Source organism: Lonchura striata, chromosome 2 (genome assembly GCF_046129695.1).
Source record: "Lonchura striata isolate bLonStr1 chromosome 2, bLonStr1.mat, whole genome shotgun sequence".
Classification (NCBI taxonomy): Eukaryota; Metazoa; Chordata; class Aves; order Passeriformes; family Estrildidae; genus Lonchura; species Lonchura striata.
Window position 1 is genome coordinate 50,228,403 of NC_134604.1, and position 19,563 is coordinate 50,247,965.

The 19,563-nt window shown below is 40.5% G+C and overlaps 1 protein-coding gene across 10 annotated transcripts in view; it reads left to right on the forward strand.

The window, feature by feature from the left end:
- The window catches only part of KLF12 (KLF transcription factor 12), a 227,315-nt gene that overhangs the window by 192,862 nt on the left and 14,890 nt on the right, over positions 1-19,563 (forward strand). For all 10 annotated transcript variants that reach the window (XM_077781368.1, XM_021548069.3, XM_021548073.2 and 7 more), the window contains one exon: positions 17,382-17,539. In XM_077781368.1, coding sequence (XP_077637494.1) covers positions 17,382-17,539 — 158 coding nt within the window. The remainder of the gene's footprint in view (positions 1-17,381; positions 17,540-19,563) is intronic.

Below are 19,563 nucleotides of genomic sequence, written 5' to 3' on the forward strand. Positions count from 1 at the left end.
TCACCAAAAACTTTTTGAGGGTTGAGGGGGGATTAAAATTCTCTGCTTGCTGGTCTAACATGATTGCCACCTTCTCAATCTCCTTTTCATGCTTCTGGTTTAATAAACTTCCACACTAACCCGAAATTTCTGTTTACTTTCCTACTTGGGTACAGACATCTCAGAATATATGAGCAAAACCTTAGTCCAAAAAAAAAAAAATAAAAAAGGTAAATTAGTTTGTTTGTATTTATTCATTAATAAATTCATTGCATTATTTGAAGTAAGAGTTTACAAGAGAAAAAAAATGGAGGGGAAGAATACATCACAGCAGGTATTTACTGGGGTTTTAGGTTTCTGCATGCTTTCTTCACTCTTTATGCTGGCCACCCATCCTCATTTACCATGGCTTTTCCTACATGGCATCCACACAACATAATATCGTCACATTACACATCCAGCATGTGGGTCTCGTCCTGCAAATGCTCCTGTCCTGCATTCAGTGAGAAGATGGCGTTATTTCAGGAAGGGTGCTGCATTCAGTACATGTACAAATCCAAATAAAACCTGAGAGAAGCAGCAAACTGAATAAAAGAAGCAGCGAACTGCTTAGATTGCTGGAGGGTATAGCTGAGAGGGCAGAGTAAAAGACTTAAATACATTTGGCTTGCCTGAACAGCAGTTCAGGGCAGTGCAACCTCATGTCTTGGAAATTGAGAGAAGATGGAACAAGAAATAATCAATTAAGACTGTACACACATTAGGTGAAAGCAGTAACAGCAGATTAATTTAGTCAGTTTAGTCCTCAATTTAAAAACTGTCAGCACCTTACTTTTACATCACAACATATGGTGGAAAAAAACCCCTTTAAGTTATTTAAAAGAAGCAAAAGAATATAAAGATCTTTTGTGAGTGATCTTTTATAAGTGGGAAAGAAGAAAGTATGACAGTGAGCTCTCAATTTGCTGGGTGTTAAATTTGAGGGAATCTCCTAGTCCTGTTGTAAAGAGTAGCATATGTGGCTGCTGCTCCTTGGATGGTTGATATCGCATCCCCCTTTCTTCTGTCAAGATGTCCTGTAGAACTTTTGTTATTACAGGTGATGTACCTGTGCAGCTGCCTTCAGGAGAGAGGCTGAGGTGTCAGGTGAAGCATATGTGATTCAAAATTCTGCTACTTTGCAATGTCCTGTCTGTGGTAGGAAAAGGAGCATGACCCATGCTGTCTGCGCCGCTCCCTGTACTCCCGTCATGTTAATCCATGTTTCTGTATCAGTCGTCATGCTGATAGTCCTGACAGTTTTAGCTGTAGACCTACAGCCAGGCAGAGCTGCAAAGGGAGTGGAGAGGCATGGCTTAAATCATGGCTCCATGGCAATCAGTAGGAGGTTGTTAGCCAGTGTGACCAGAATTTTCCCTCAAGATAATGATGTCTTAGTAGAGTTATCTTCTGTGTTTCATAATCTGAGTAATTGGAGATTTTACTGTTTCAATTCTTTTTTATTTCTGATATTCAACGAGAAGTTCTTCATCAAGATGCTCTGTTAGATTTTTGTTAGCTCAAGTAAAAAAATATTTTTATTACTGTCTTTCTGTTTAAATAGGCACTACTGTCCTTGAAATGTCAAATAAAATATGAAGTGTAAATTAATGTATGTCAAGCACATGATGTATTTTCAACCACTGTTGATTTAGATGGGTTTTGATGTGTGCTTGATGTATTCTAATGGTGCTTCTTCAGTTCAGTGAATGTCTTGAAAACAACATTAATGGCACATAAATCACAGCACCACCTTTTTCAGGGACTTCTGCCAGAACATGAGGTTGTAGCTTTGAGTTCCTTTGAATATTTGGTCCATAATGGCTCTTTCGTGTCAGAGTCAGGAGCCTGTAGTTTCTGGCAGGTTTGCCAGCAGAGCAGAAGCAGTCTGGTCACACCACTGTTGTATTCAATTATTTTTTTTAATCATTACTTTAGAAAAAGAAAACCTTTTCCTAAGGACATTTTCCTAAGGATCTTTTAGAAATCCGATGCCAGTATTTGGATTGCATTTTCTCTGGTGATGTGTATGTGATAGAAAAGCATGAAGTAGCACCATAGGCATCGTCACCATATTAGTGTCAGTAAGGATTTCTCCTAACCACATTCACCTAAAATGTGCACCTACTTGAAGGATAAAACACTCACTTCAATCATTACAAACAGTAAGTAGCATTTCTGGCTTACAGCCCAGTCAGAAATGAGGACAGGTTACTTTCTGATCTTTTCTACTACCTACTTCCAGGTGAGTAGTAGAAAAGATCAGAAAGTAACCCTTTGCTGGTTGTGTTTAGTGCTAACATTTGCTCTTCTGCCTGGAGAACATGTACATTCATACAGCGTGATTCAGTCCAGTCCCAAAAAGATTATACCACTCTGATCCTGTGGTGGCAGGAGGAAGAGTTAGAGGAGGTAGGGGTAATATGCCCACAATTGCCCCCACAAAAATGATACAGAGCATGACTAAGAGTACCTAGGAAAAATCACAAGTAGTGTTCGGGGGCTCCAAGCCATCTTTTATTCCTTTCCCTATCTTCACTCTATTAAAACTTAACACACTGCTTTAATGAGAACCTGTGCATTTAACTTGTCTTTACTTTCAAAGGGTATTGTTGAGTAAGATGGGCACTGAAATAATGTGAGACTTCATAACAGAGTTGTCTTTCAAAATACAATTAGCTTTTAAATGCAGTGCTTTCAGATGGGTAGGGTTAGACTTCAGCCCTTCAGAAATACAACCTCACTCATGGGACATCTGTGTAAACCACATCTCTGCTCTTTGAACTTGAGAGGCTGAAATAAAAGCACCCTGTCATAAAACCAGATGAGCACTGGACAATTTTTTGTTACTGCTCAATTTTTTGTCACAGAAACAAGACAGTAGGATTTACCATCCTGGTGTGAATCAGAGAGCAGTGCCCTATGCACCACTCATTTGGCTGATATTCTGTGGTTTTTTCATACCCCTTCCCTGCCTGCCTTTTCTATAAGGCTTCTAGTACAAAAAGGTGCAGAAGGTCCACCTGCCAGGCCACCAGCCACTGAAAAGCTTAAAGATATTATGAAAATTACTATCATTTACTGAGTATAAAATATACTGAAATTCAGACAGCTTGTTTTTGTAGAAAAGACCCTAACAAGAGCAAGAAATAACTAGCCAGGGAACAAAGCTGTTTAACACTACCTGGAGCAAATACATTGGCAGAAGTGCTACGGCTTCATTTTGTGCCTGCTGTGGGGCGAGTGCATGGCAGGAGAGGGACTTTATTGTGCCATAAGGTTCTTCTAGGTCACAATTAACATTATTACTATTAAAAAATCCATTCTATCAGTATGAAAGACTACCTATGTATGTGTAACTCATACGGTTGCATTTGAGTGGCCAAGTGTGAGATGTAAATAAGAAATGGATTTTGTGGTTGCTGTTACAGCTAATATGAAATTCATTACAGACTTCCACTTTCCTACCCAGGCAAAGGGGGAGAAGGTGGCCTTGGAAATGAGAGCTTCCAAATAGGATTTAGGGATGTAAGTGAAGTGGATGGCTTCTCAAAAACAGTATTCCTGAAAAAAAAAAGCTTAGCACATTGCCGTGTGTCCACACTGTGGTCTTGTGTCAAACTCTACTTCAGTCTGCAGCAACAGTCCTCCTTGCTCCATCCCTTATGTATAGGAGAAAAGTATGTAATGAGGCAAAGAAATGAGAAGTGGGGTGCAAAGGCAGAGCCCTGCTCTTTCTGCCCCTTGGAATATGTTTCCTCGCCTCTGAGTGGGTGTCACAAGGTGCCTTGAGCAGGCACCCTCATGTCCGAGGCAGTATCAGCAGGGCCACCTGCCCAGTGTGGAAGTGGCTCCGTGGGGCACACGGGGTATGGGGACCCCATTGGCAGGGTGACATGTCTGGCTTCAGTTGCTTGTGGTGGCCATTGTTGTCTTATCTGATGGTGTGCTGAATGCCACTGTGATGCTCCCCTCCATCTGTCTAACACTTTCTCTTATTTACTGCAGTTACAGCGATGCCATTCTGTTGTGCTGGGAGATTTGGATTTGGATTTGGTTGTTTTTTTCCTGTGCCTCTTCCAAATGAACAATTGTGACAGCAAAATGCTTTGATAATTATCCCTTTTTACTGCATGTGAAGGCTCCAAATGTTTTAGGAAATTATGGGTGTTTTTTGATCTTTAAAGTTCTGGTATGTTCCATCCCATTTAACAAAACAAAGCAAAACAACATATGTGCAGAGTTGAGTTTTGCTAGATTTTAACAGACTCCGATTTCTCCCATAAAAGCTTGAGTGTAAGCACACTAGTTGTTCTTAATTACTATATTGGCAGCACTAGCTGATGCTTTATTTAGTGACTGTTTGTAAAATCTCATATAGTAAACAGGCAGAGATTTTAACAGATTAGGAAAAGGAAAATACCTAGAAGTGGATGTGGCGATTTTCTTGTTGTTTTTTTCTCAAAAATGGAAATTTAAAAAGTAGAACTAAATGAGTCCTGATGTGGATTTAAGTTATTAAGCCAAATATCCTGTTGGTGAAGATTTGGGAGAATAAATGTTTTCAGGGAAGTAATAGGAATTCCAGAGATGAATGAATTGCATCCTGGTCAGCACAACTGGCTTTGAGCTAATATATGCAGGACACCTGTGGCAAGCAAGGGACCACTGGGTCCCAGACCAGTGCTGCTGACTGGTACAGTTAAGATACTTGAAATTCAGAGCACTGTCTTCCAGCCACTCAGATCTATGGACCTGCGCTAATGAGCAGCATGCATAAATTAGCAAGGTGAATGGAGTGTCCCATTGCTTCCTTCCCTTGATTCTCAGCATTGTAGGAGATGCAGTTGGGAGGGATATGACAGCCTCCAAGAGAGCAGATTCCCTTTGCTTCTTTGCAAGGTTCCCTTTGTAATGTGAGTGTGCTTCCAAGGGTGAAAGTAAATTATAATGATGGTAGTGTAAATAATAAATACATCAAGTGTTTGATAACAAGGCCATGGAAATATTATCTAGCACTAAATAGGATAAGGAACATCATGTGGGTGAAGGATGTTTGATCTCCATTACTAAGGTGTCTGCAAGAAATTCTGCTGGTGACAGGATGATTTTTCTGCATAGATGGAAAATTGGTTCCTTCCCTCGTCCCTGAGACAATTTCAAATCAAAGGAAAAAGTTTGCTGACCTGAAAAAGGGTGGCCATTTAATCTCCTGTTAGAAAATGTTAATTTAATTGCTGTACTGTATGACTATGAATTCTCTTTCTTTTGTTGGGCAGCATTGTTACCAAGTGATTAACCTAACTAATTCTTGTGGGATGAAGTGAAATAAAACTGCTTTCATAAAGCCTGCAAATACGGAATTTTTTCCCTGTTGCTAGTGTATAGGGAAGGGCCAGGTAAAAAAAATCTGACAGTTGCAAAGCTTGTTCAACTTTGTATGTTTTTATCCTTTCCTAAACAGAACATGAAATGTCTGTTGAAAATAGCAGAATAATTTCTCTCAAATAATTATATACTTGACATCCCAAGGAGAAACATATGCCCTTTTACCAGTAGGGAAGCATTCCTTGCCAGCAGAATGCATTATGTTACATTTCAAAAAACCTGAAGAGGCAACTTCATTTAAATCTTACCCAGTTTAAATCCCCGCAAAAATTCACATACAAAGTAATAGTGAATATAAACATCCAAGTCCTCAGTTCAGTTTTTGCTTTAGCAGAGTTGGAGCATGTGTGGAGTAAAATCTTGAGCTTTATTTTGATGGCAAAAAGCCATCAGTATTTTGTTCTTGCCTTTCTAAAGAAGAGTGTTATCACCCTAAAGATACTTGTAGTTTTCCCAGACCAGGGAATAGCCACAGTGAGGGCCACCTAGTTTTTCAAGTGGCTGACCATGAGAGCAAGCTCATGAAGTCACTTTGGCCCAGTGAAGCCCAGGGGAATGAAGTTTCTCTCCTACCAGCCTAACCAAGGCACTTGGAAAATTGTTATGGTGTATTTATCAGGAAAAATAGACTTTGTACTCTGAGTCCAACTGGAACAATTTCTGTGACAAGCAGATGTGTTATAGATGTGTTTCATAGTAGAAAATGTAAACTATGGTCATACGCCTGCTTACAGAAGAAATTTTTATCTTAATCAAACCTTGCCTTGCTCATGAGACTCGAGAGTCTATATGCAGTTCTGGCTTGGTGAGAAAGTGCTAAGAGGACCAGTTCATGAAAACAATACTCTGGTTTCCTCCTATTGGGAAATCTCATGTTTAACTCCACTGAAGAGAATGGGAACTTTGCCAGACCTTATGAGGCCTGTGTCCAAGCTGGATGTCATTGTGGCTGGTGACCTGGTGTAATAATGATAAACAAGGAATTGTTGAAATTTGGCGTTTTGATATGTGTGAAAAGTATATTAGTGTTGTGCTGCATAATTAATTACAAGTGGAAAACCTCTACTTACCACAGACTTGCCTATTCACTGGATGGAAATTGGGTTGATTTTAATAATAGAAGAAAAGGAATGTTGTCCACATGATGCAACATCTCTGCAAGGCCAGTAAAAAGATGCAGTAACTCTTGCAGCTCATAGTTGGTAGTCATGAGTTCCCCTTTCTCGGAAGTTGTATGTCTGAGTGGTTTCTGCAGCTTTCAGGAGCACTTTCCATCCAGGGTGCAGATGAAGTCACCAGAAATCTTCCAAATACTAGCAAATACAGAAACTTCAGCTATGTCAATTTCTACCTCTGTAAACTCTGACACTCAGTGACCAAACCTGGCCCTGTGATTCTCTAGAGAGACAATTTCCAAGTGGGGAATAGGTAGCAAGTCTGGGGGAAGAGGGGAGAAATTAAGGAAGAGAAAAGAAGTGGCAGTCCTTGGGAAAGTACTATGAGAGGCTGGGCCTGGTGAACCCAGAACATTGCTTCAGGTGAGACTGTTGCTATAAATAGGTGTAGAAAACCACAGATGCAAGGAGAGGTAGTGGGTTTTCTTCATATTCCAGTAATGTATTAGTACTCTGTTCATGTACTGGGACCTCACTCTGCTTTGTTGTGTGAACACAAAACAGCCGTGAAGATGTGGCAAGGATCTCATAATCCAAATGAAGGAATGCATCATTGATATGCGTGGCTGTAAGGCCAGGTGGAAGGTAGCATATTGAACAGAATAGCTGATTTCTTGTATAAAATAAATACATCAGGGTTCCTTGTTAATAAAAATGCTTAGAAACACAATCTGTGGAGCCCTTGATTGGTACAGTTTGGATTTATAGGTTGTTTTTCTTTTGTTCTTTAATTAAAAATTCCTTTCAGTAAGAGAGGGTGCTCTGCAAGAACAAAGTAAGCAAAACTATAAATCTCAGAAGATATTGATTAGAAAGTATCTTAGGAAGAGAAACCCAAATCCCTGAACTGTAATCTTGCACTCAGTAACTTTTTTGTCCCCCAAATCAATTAAATTATTTAGTCCCTTTTCTCCTAGATGGACCAAATAGGTATGATAGTTACATTATCTCAGTTATAAATGAATACTTGGCAATATATACTCTTACACAGGAGCTTGTAAAGGGCTGTGGGGAATAAAAAAAATGGTATTCCGAGATGGCTTTCTGTTGGGGCAGGCTGTCTTTACATAAATATGTATATAAACACCAAAATGTACACTTCAGTGTAGTCAACCATTTAGTAGTTAACAAAATCTGCTTGATGACACAGAGTATGACAGATGACCACCCATAATTGCATTTCACATAGGTATCTAGGGTAATCAAATATTTAACTTATCAGTAATAACCCTTCTGAACAGGAAGAAAGTAAAGGTCATTCACATGAGCTTCAGTCCCAATGGAAACAATGTCCTCATTTAATATCACTGACTTGGCAAGATGTTAGTGGCAATTTTGTCAGCTAAGGATACAGAACAGAGAATTTTTAATCACCACTACATTTGTTACTCTGACCAATAAGAGGAGGTGGATGCACAGGCAAGAGTCATCATTGTTCAATCACTGAGACTGACTACTGTGTTGTACAGTGTGAAGAGTCAGAAATAGAGATAGTAGAAGAATGTGAAATCTGGAGAGCAAGGTAGAACATTCAGGGAATCCTGCACTAGCAAGTGGAGGGTCTGTGCTCTTTGAACAAATAACCAGAACAAAGGTGAAAGACATGAATATATGTACATACTTATGTTATTTCCACGAAGAACATTGCAGCTCATCCCGTGTCTGCAACGGAGTCGATTTTATTTCCCTTTTTAAATAATTTTCTGCTGAGATTACAGTGTTGATAAGGCTTGTTTGCAATAGATGTTGCCAGAAAAATGTGAAGAAGCAGTATGAATCAGAAACAGAGAGGTAAAAAGCAGGGTCCTGTGTTCTCAGACCTGAGTTGTAGGTGCTCAGTTACCCAATTTTCTGTTCTGTTTAGAAGGAAACAAGAAAGAAAGAACAGACTCGGCATTGATGCAGTCTGTGTCTGGAGGGAGAGTTAGTGTGGCTGGAGATCCTGTGAATGATCACTGCTGTTCTGCCACCTCTGGAAGAGGGGACAAAATAAGATGGTTTTTCTCTACTGGACCAGGTTCAGCTCCCAGGCCTGAACTAGCATGCATGAAATGTGTGGCATACAGGATTTCAGGAATTCTTCCTGCTTTCAGGAACATATACAATGCTTTGTCTTCAGATCCAAAGAACAGACCCTTACCAATGCACTTAAGTCCACTTGCAAGTTCATTGTGAAAATACGTTTCCCCACTGCTTGAGGTTTCCTTTTTTTCATTAATTTTCACTCCTGTTGAGAAAAAAACATCAGGCTAAAGCAAAGTAAGCTAATTTTGGAGGTTTTTCTAAGAGAAGTGAAGGTTTATGTTAGCTCATGGTCACTTAGTAGTCTTTCATAATAATGTGTAGATACATGTGTTCATGAATATAAACATCTTGTAGGAACTATTTAGAAAAAACAAGCATTCATTAGAAACTCTCTTTAGAATATGAGTGTGGCTGAGCACTGGAACTCATTGGCCAGAAAAACTGTTGCTGGTTCGTTTTTCTGTCTTCAAACATTTTCATCCTAAGACAAGACTGTGAACATCTTGGTCTACCTCTGAAGAACTTTGCTGAGCAGAAAATTTATAGTTCCCTCCACAGATGAGTTTTTCTGTTAGTCTTTATTCCATGATAATACACCATGTTAAAAAAAAGAGGTTTTAACATGGGCTTCAACATCCAGTGCAGTCTTTGTACTCTGTTCAGACATCTTGATGAACTGGAAGGGTCAATATTGCAGCTGTACATCCTGCACATGTTAGAAAAAATATTTCTAAACATAAGCAAACTGCTGTCACGTGTCCCCTCAGAATCTCTGACAAAATCTAAGGACAAGTGTCTCATTTAATATGAGTCCATCTGTCCAAACCAAGGGAAAGGCAGAGCACTGAAACAGAATTATGTTTAATATTACTGAAGATGTTGATTCTGTGTGAAAAACATAATAGCCTTCCTGTCAAATGTTTCTAAAACCTTTGCAGGTAGAAACAAACTCTGTATGCTCTGGCATGTTAGGAGAAACATGAAATTCATCCTTGTTAAGGAGCATCTCAGTAATTCAGTAGGGCTGGTGTGAGAGCTGCTGTTGCTGGGAGTTGCTACTGCTGGATGTGGTAGTGCAAGTTGTCATACAGCCATGATCTTTCTCAAATCCAGGAAGAATCATTTTAATAATGTAGACAATGTCTAGGTGCAAGGTAGTTAGCATGTAATTCCTTTGCTTTTTCACACAGTAGCTCTCTAGGATAAAACTTTGTTGGTTAATAAGGGTAAAATAGATGGAAAAGTTTTGGTAGGGTTTTTTCCTGTGACATTTCAGAGTTCATCATAGATTCAGTTTGTGGATTTTCTCTGTCAGAAGTGCTTTACAGTCCTCCAGTCACCAGATCTGAGGGGTGTGCTGGAGCATGTCAGAGATGCTTTCTGGCCAACTTCCTTTCCTTAGAAAGCCAGAAGAGAGGAGCAGCATGAAAGAGGAGAATAGGGAGTGTATTTGGGTCTCAGCCCACTGTGGAGATGGACTGCACCTCAGAATACCAAATCCTAAGTGCTGGAAAGTATTCATGGATCCCAAAGCACGAATATAGATCAGAAAAATCAAACAAATGTCTCGTGTCTCAGCTTAATGCAGCTGGTAACAGAAGTGATGAATAGTTTTGGTAAGGTGTGCCATGGTTTGCATTTGTGCTTTTCTAAGTAGGCCCCAAAGTTCTTTACTTTTGCCAGAAGATTATTCCATGTGTAGTTGTGCTTCCTCTTCCACCCCAGCCAGAGCAATGTTGTGGCACACTCAGGTTTTGCAAGGCAACTCAGCAGTTCAAGCAGTTCAAGTTCCTTTATCTCGTCTCAACAGTAAATTCTGCAGATAAAGTCATGGTCAAAGATGTGCAGGATGTTTTGTTTGCTGACTGCCCAGGTCAGGAATATAACAGCATGGATGGGAATGGCCACATGGAGCTGGAGCAGAGGATCCTCTTTACCAGGGCACTGCCTCTGGCAGCAGCCAGTGGTGGACATCTAGATCAGAGCATAACAGAAAAACTTCTGTGCTCCTGCTATCATCTACCCACCTGCTCCTTGGGCTGCTTCACTCCAGCTCCAGCTCAAGCACTTTCTGAACCAGATGTATTCAAATAATCTTGTATCTCTGTCTTGTTTATCCATGTAATTTTCCCATTTAATATGTGTGCTGTTTGTGTGTGCTGTCAAATTCCTCCTTTCTTTCTTGACAAAAAGTATAATTTAGAGTATAACATCACCTTAAAGTACAGTGATTGAAGTAACTACTGCTAATAAAGGAGTAGCACATATTTTCCTTTTATGATCGCCTTAAGTACTGCTTGATATGTTCTAATGTCTGATATTCCTAAGGCAGCTGTTTGCCTTTCATGAAACATTAATTAGAATCTAAGAATCAAAGAGGAGAAAAAATACATGTGTATATATGCATGTGCATCTGTGTATGAACAGGGGACAGTAGCAACTTTGTAATTAAAAAATAAATAAATATTTGAATATTTTTATCAGGAGATAGCACTGATATTTAAGCATTTTATAGCAAAAAACCTACGATGTTTTATGTACTAGGATTTTGGCATCTGACTACTAGAAGGAGTTTTATAAACTGTAATGATAAATAAAATCCATGTCATATTTCTTCACGGTGTAGTGTGTAGTGTTACCACTATCCTGAGTGGGATGGTAGCATTACATGGCCTACCAGAAAATGAAATTACATTATGTGAAAAGTTGTTACAAAATAAAGTAATTGAGAGCTGGAATCTGGGAAATGCCGCTTTTCAAAAAAGGCACAGTACTCACATGTCTGTTAGCACATGTCTGTACTCACATGTCTGTGAAACTTAAGGTCTTAACTAATAGAAGATACTTTGTCTTGAGTGACATCAGCTCCAGGAATGAGTGGTGTGCTGCTGTGGGTGTGTTCATTCAGAAAAGTGCCAGAGGAGCCAAGCAAAGGTGTTGGGACTGTGCTTACCCCTGCTTCTGAGGGTTCTTGGTGGGCAGCTTCCCTGAGAACCAAAGGAGTGAGAGCTGCCATGGGAGTGTGTGCGCTTGCTGTTCGATGTGCCCAGGGCATGCCATCCCACACTGAATCCAAAAACTGGGATTTAAAATATTTATGTCTATAGTTAGTCACTTAACAGCTCTAGTTTCTATAAATGTTAAGCAGCCAAAACCCGTGATAGTTCTTTCTGCAGCCCTGGTTCCCTTTGAACACTGAACAAATGCTAGAGATCCAAGGATTTTCTTAAACTGCTCATTACCCTCTGAACACAGGCATGTAGTACTGTAGTTTTCTGCTTTTATTTAATTTGCCTGCACTTTTAATTACATAATTTACAGGCTGAGCCAGAACCTTTGCATGTCTCATAAAGTAAAGATTCACATTCCTAAATTTATACATTATTTGAATATTTGAATATTGTATAGTGAGATATTTTTCCCTTAAAAACATAAAACCTGTAAATATCTGAATATCCAAAATTGAACTGAGGGTGGGCTATGACTGCTTCTATCATGTATTGCCAAAGCACATCATCAGCTCATAGTTATTCAACATGGTCATACCTCCTAATTTTTGTTTTCAGCTTATCTATTTATGTGGTTATTTTTCTGTGTGTTTTATATTCAAATGTTACAGGAAGCAACTTTTCTGCAGAACAAAAGCTGGATTGTCCAGATGTTTCTGATGTTGATCACTTATGTCCACATTCTTGATTTCTTCACACATGTTCTAAATTAACATGGAAGCTGTGGTAATCACAGCTGGTTGCCACTAAAAGGGGTGATGACACTCCCCTAACCCATGGCCACAGGTTCCCATCCTCTGCCATATGTCAGTGCAGGTGCTTGGCAGACTCTCCTACTTAGGGAGTCAAGCTACCAAAAGCTTCTCCGATTTTTTTTTTGGCAGAATTTGTTCTCGTTACTGTGGGTCCTGCACTGGCTTGCTGCAAAATCAGGGAAGCACTGGTGCCAACACAACAGAAAGCAGCTGGAGTGGGACTGTCCTGATGTGCCATCTTAGCCAAATCCTCTACTCGGAGCCCAGGGGCTGAGAAGCAGGACGACAATTGGTGTTACACGGGCTGAGCAGATGCTGCATGGGTGTGAGCCCCATCTGGTTTTTCTTCCTGTAGTAGCCAGAGAGGAGGGGACATGGCTGATACGTCCTGGGTCTCACCCCAAGGGGAAGAGAGCATCTGCTTGTAGCAGTCCTGGACTGTTATTAGGGTGCAGCCACAAGTCTCTCAATTAGCTACAATGCCAGCTAGAGAGGAATATAAAGCATCATGATTGCTGTAGAAGAGAGACTTAGGTAAGGTGACAGGGATGTTGGGTACAAACTGGTTTGACCTGTTAGCCCCGGATCAATGTGTTTTGTCCATGAGGACTTTGGTGCCAAGGCAGGATGCGTTGCCAAAGAGTCTGAGCTCATAGAGGAGAAGCCAAGGAGGAGTAAAAATGGTAATCACAAGGATGAAGATGCAACACTGGGACACTGTTTGGATTTGTAGAGGAAGGAGTGAAGCGTGGCTTGCTGCACGTCCCTCGCTCCTTGCTGGCCATGTCAGCCAGCCCTTGGCCACCTCACTGGGATGCCAGCAGCATCCAGGAGCTTGTGCTTGGGTGGCCAAAGGTAACCCTGTGTGTTTGCCACAGGGTGAGCGCACTTGAGCACTTGTGCAGCCAGCGTGCAGGGACTTGTGTGTCACGAGACTGAACACAGTTTGAGGCTTTAATAAACAAACTGTCTTCCCCAGGCAGCTCTGCTCAGCATATTGCTCAGAAAACACAGGATCAGTATAAATTAACCCATTACATGTGGTTTTTAACAGTGTTACTGCCGGTGCCAAGGGCTATTCACAGTCCACACAGAACAGAGACAAAACACCGAGGAGGTCATGGGCAGCATTCATGGAAAGGAAGAATAATCCTGCAGCCAAGGCTGTTATAATCCACATCTCATGCAGTGCAAATCCCGTTCAGCAGAACTTCATGGCCATCTAGTGGTGAAGCCCTAGTCGATGTTATGTTTTGCAGACTTTGTATCAGAGAGACAAGAACGTGGCCATGTGTGAGTTGCAAAGATGCATGTTTTCACTTCTAGCTGGAAGTAACATGGCTGAATTTTTATAAATCACCCTAAATGCTCACATTGGTTTTATTCATTTCACCTTACCAACCATACTGACTACAGGTGTTGCAGCAGCTCATGGAGGCAGCCAGAGGTATCCCAGGATTCCAATTAGATGTAACAATTTCTACACTAACAGAGAAATTACACTGATTTTAGAAATAACGAGCTGCAAATAAATAAACATAAATCTGACACATCAGAACCCAGTTTTTTTTGTTAATTTATCTTTCAAACTGCATGCTTCAGCAGTGATTTAATACATCCTGCTGATCTGTTAAGTGTGGTATCAGTCCTACTGCAAAAGTCCACCTTGAACCTTAAAGGCTGCCTGGGATTGTGGCCATTAACAGAAGAATTGGCAGCTCCTCCTCAGGGTACCCTGGTAGCTCTTGGCTGATGATAGGTTTCCAGGTTTTCCCTCTGTGCAGTCTCTGGGGGGACACTTAAATTTGCTAGTATATGGTTTGTTTGGGTTTTGCCTGGGGAAAGAGAGGCATTGAAGTCTTTTCTGTAGTGTTTTTTTCTCTTTATTTATTTTATATATTTTTAAACAAAAAGGAAAAGTAAGTTAGTTAAAAAAAATAAATGCCCGTCAATTCCCTGACACATCCATCTCAAAGTCTTTGTCTACCATGGTGACATCAAACAGTAGTTTTGGGAACCCTGTGTTGACCAGAGACAGCTGGCACAGCCCTTATGGCCTTCAGGAGGCACAGAATGTGGTTTTGAGGACTTTCCTTCTATCTATTTGGTTGATGAGGGTGTTTTATAGAAATTGCTGGAGAAAGAAGAACGTGTCCATTTACTGTTTGCATGGCAAAGGGAAAGAACATCAGCAAATCATCTGGAAGTTACTGTGAGAGGGACTAACCTGAGGAAACTCAAAAAAGCACTTTGTGCTTTTTTTAGCTTTTTTGGTGATATCCCCATTTAAAGTTACACAGCTTTTGCAAGACTAAAGCCAGGCTGGTGGTGTTAGGTGGATTCTGTCTCCTTTTCCACCATTGAACATGTCTGCACTGGGGGTTTCCCCATGGCACAGGAGCTGAAGTGGCAGAGGAAAACCACCTTGGACATATGCTCTCACTTGCCATAACTCTGCTGGTTAGTTTGTCATTTATGCTGCATGGCTGCGAAGGGAAGGCATGAGGTGATACTTGCTGGTTCTAGCTGACAAGAGCTTTTCTCCTTGCTGTGCTGAGCAAGTGATGACTGTGAAGCTCTCAGGGGATGGTGATGATATTCATCCCCTTCTGTGGCTTACTCAATTATTTTCCATCTTGTGGGATAAGTAGGGTCCTACACTTTCTAGAAAAAGGGAACAATCCAGTTAAAAAGCAGCAGCATTGATTGTGTGCCACCTTCATGGACTGCTCTGTGCCATCCTCTTCTATAGAAACACCTGGGAAAGCACAGAGCAGTTCCCAACAGTGAGATCACTTTCTCGTATGTGACAAATAGCTTTTTATGAGGTGCTGACTCTTCTCAAGGTTCAGTTTGTCTTAGGGTTAGAAATTGCACCAGCATTTTAAGCTTGATCCTCCTGTTTAAATGAGCTGTACTATCCGGGATTTGAACACTATGTTACAAAATAGGGTTTTAAGACAGCTCCTAAGTTGCTTGCAGAAAAAAAAAGATGCACAAATACTTACTTTTAAATATCAGGATTTCCTAGTTTTGAGCAATGTATTTTGTATGCTCAGTGTTGACCTTTACCATTTGATTTACAAGTTTGCTTTTATATCCCAGCTGGTGGGATATTTGAAAAAACCCTTCTGGAGCAGTGAAACCATTCTCAGTGAATTGTCTAACCCAAGACTTTTATTTGTTCTGAGATTCAGATGCTTAAATGCAATTCCTAAGCCATTTCTGTGAGAGCTAGACATATCTGTATTCCAGTCATATAGTTAAAGTGCTAATGTTTCTTACTCTCTTGGGGACAATTTTTGCCAGCTAATGTTGTTACTACGTCTCTCTGTCCACTTCTGTCTCCATTTCAGGAATTCTCTGCACATCTGTATACATGTGTCATATTGCAGGCAAAAATAATTAATCTGGAGAATCTCTTGCCTGCAGGGAAAATATGAATATGTGTTAAAAGAGTACTGCAGAAAGAGTACTACAGAAAGAAAGTACTTTTTTTTTTACCCCATTAGTGCTTCAAATTCGGATTATACTGTGAAATTATTTAAACAAAAATAAAAATAAAACTGTGTAATTTGGACTACCACTCATTCAAGGCTTAGAGATTTATATGCAGACAATTAGAACATCAGTGAAATAATTTGCTAATGGTGTGAGATGCTTTATGCAAACTTTTAACCCCATATTTTAACCCCATATTAGTAGTCCTCAGCAAATTCTGGAAAGCTCTAGGAGTTGTGTATGCAGTGACAGCTACAGCTGTGCAGGAGCTCCACTGACAGGAGCTTGCAGGTCAGTGTTGACTGAGGTGCTCCCCAGCAGTTGCATCAACATCTGTGCTCCTTTCAAATGCCTGCCTTAGTACCCTGTAGCTTCCCAAAAGTTCATGCTTCTCCTTCAGATTGATCTTAAGAGTCTAAGAGAGCAGGCTAATGAGTCTGTAGCCCATTTACTTTGAATGTCAATAAACCTGGGAAGCCCCAGAAACCTGATGAAGGGCAGAGTTGTTCCAGTGCTTACCTAAACAGGCTGCTGTAGCTGTGGGTGATCCTGGTTGCCGTGCAATATAATCGTAGTGAGGTTGATAGGATGATCAGTTAATAATGATTTATGGCTGAGTGGTATGATTACTGGCAGTCAATGAGGGTTTGAATCATGGCCTTCCAACTTGATAATAATTTATCTAATCAAGCCAAATGCATTGCAGTAGCAAGGCTTTTTTCAAGTAATGGGTCCAGCACACACTGTACTTAGAAACTCATGCAACATTACTTCAATGCTGTATTTTTAATTGCTTAAAATTAGGGTAACTGATAGGCCATAGGATATTGCTGTAAATGAAGTATCTTTGATAAGCATTTATGTGTTTCTGTGGGGATTGTTCTCTGGCCCTGTTCTAATAAACTTCATTTATCAGTGGCCTGAAAGAAAACAAATTTCATTGGCTTGCACGTGATAGATTGAGAACTGTTTAATGAGAAAATGGAAAAATCGCTGCTGCAGGGTGATCTGGATCTGTTAGCAGTTTGCATTCAAGCAAACAACAGGTGTTTGGCCTAATGCAAGGATCCATAGTTCAGATCTGGGTACTGGAAACACTTTTTCAAAAAAGGTTTCAGGCTTTTTATCTATTTAAACTTGTCAAAGAGAAGTTATTGAGGCTATATATAAACTTGTTTAGAAAACAGTTCAGTGAACTTGGACCTGAACACACGTCAAATAGAAATAGAGCTCAGATAAAGTCAGGCTGCTTCATTATTGGAGCAGTATTTCAAGGATCATGGTGGGGTTTTTTGGGCAATAAGCACTTCTAAATCAAAACTTAGTTATTTCATATTGCAGAATATGCTCTAGTTTAAGCACTAATTGCGTCAAAATGTTGAAAGGGAAATAGATAATTCATTTTTTATGTCACTTCTAGCACAGTCACTTCTGTTACAGCTGGTTTTTTTGGGGCCTGGGCTATACACCATGCTCTTGCTTCATTTTTTTGCTTCTGTTCTGTTTTTCAGCTCAATTTCACCATTCAGTATTGAGAGCACAAGGCGTCAGAGGAGGTCTGAGTCTCCAGACTCCAGGAAGCGGCGCATCCATCGGTGTGACTTTGAGGGATGCAACAAAGTATACACAAAAAGCTCCCACCTGAAGGCTCACCGGAGAACGCACACGGGTAAGATTTGCTGGCACTGTGGTTAAGACAAGCAGCAGGTATCTTTCCATCCAGTTTAGGGCATAATGAGCTTGTCATTCTACACTAGGAGCCAAAGGCCTGTACCTGAATAACGGAGATGTCTGTGAGTACACTGGCATTCTGGTGCAGATCAGGAGTGTTCTTTTGAGTGGAACTTTCCTGTCATCCCCTCTTGGCAGCCCAAGACTGGTGGCAGCACCAGCCAGACTCTTCTCAGATGAAACTCAACTGAAAAGTGGCCTCTAGGGACATACCTGCTGTGCTTCAAAAAAGAAAAGATGATCATTGCTTGGGACCAACCAGACCTCATCCAGAGAGAGAGCCATCAAGAGCATATAGTGTGGTCATGAATCTTCAGACACATTTTTTTCACTCTACAGACCTGTTTTTTATGAAATTACTTGCTTTTACAGATGTAGACTTTGGATGCCAGGAGCTACTGAAATCCTTCAGTTCAAGTCAAGAGTAAACTCAAGTCCTCAATATGTCTTTCTGGAGGCTTTCAGAGGCACCTAACCCATACTGGAGAGGGAAGTCATCACTGTATGAGAATCAGTCACACTAGATTCCTATAGCAGAGATACAAGAGAGATGCTTAGGGGAGCTGGGCGCCATTCAGGGGCGACCATACTTAACACCCAGTCAATACCTGGTGTCCTTATTAACTTTATGGGCTGTCACTAATCTGTATGACAGGCATGTAAGGGTAGCTGAAGCAGTGATATGTAATAGTTGTAATTTTAATGTGGATAAACTCAGGAGCAGCAATTTGAAGTTATCAAGAGCAAGTCTAAAAGGGGATTGATTGGATGGCTAGAAAGGCAGTAAACAGAACACTCTGAGCCTCAGTGCTATTCCTTACTCTGATGCTGATTTGCTTACATTTATTGATCTCTCTGCCCTTAATGGACTTCAGCATTCCTGTAACTCCTTGGGGGAAAGATGGTGTTTATCCAGCATTTAGGACAATGTTGTTCTTTGCTGAGAATCTGCTGGCACTTTCTGTGATCTGATGTACTCTAAAGTGTATGACGTATTATTTTAGAAAATTAAGTGAGGGCTTCTCCATTGCAATTGAGGCTGTATCTCAATCACTTTTTTCCAGTATGTCTCTTGGCTGGTAGGACTTTTTTTGAGAGCAGTTCTGAACAAAACTAAAACAAACTAAAACTAAACAAGTCCCTACTAAAACAAACAAGTCCCTTCCTTAAACAACAGAAATGTTCTGGTGATCTGGAAATTTCATTACATTTCCTTTCAGGCCAATTTTCCTGTTTTTTTCATATCTACCCATTAAGACAAACCCTCTGCTCTCTCATTATTTGTCATGTCCTGTCTTAATTCTTTTTCCATCTTCCCTCTTCTTTCCCATCTTAAATGTGGTGTTTCATCTCTACTCTTTTAATATCTTTTATATACCCTTACTCTGTCACCATTTTCTGTCATTCTTATTTTACCTCTTTTATCCCAGTCTAACCCTACTTTGTTGTTTTCCTTCTCCCTGCTGGATTTCCATGTTGTTTCTTTTCTTGCCTGTATAATCCTTTAAGCATTGCATGGCTGTAACAGATTCAAAGACAGAGAGCCTAGCAGAGAAGAGCCATAGAGGGTTTGGTTTGAAACAAAAATACCATTTATGTGCTTACACCACAGGGAAGTCATTCTTTTCTATCCTGCCAGACTGGCAACTAGCCCAGGAGTATAAGCAATCACCATGTGAGTTGCCAAACTAGATGTGGACAACCTCAGAAATGTCACACCCAAGGCAGCCCAGAAACAGAAGAGGCTCTTTTCTGCCATGACATTTTAAAACACTGAGAATTACATTTCTCAAACGTCTGTAATTTGTCAGTGATCTCATGGGGCAGACTAATGCTTGCAGGTAATGCATCCAAATCAGTGTTAGGTAGTCAACACTGCTGAATCTCAGGCTGTGCACTTAGGGTGCTCAGAAGTAGGCACTGAAGGCTTGGGAGGATGTAGGCAAATCCCAGTTTAAGCAT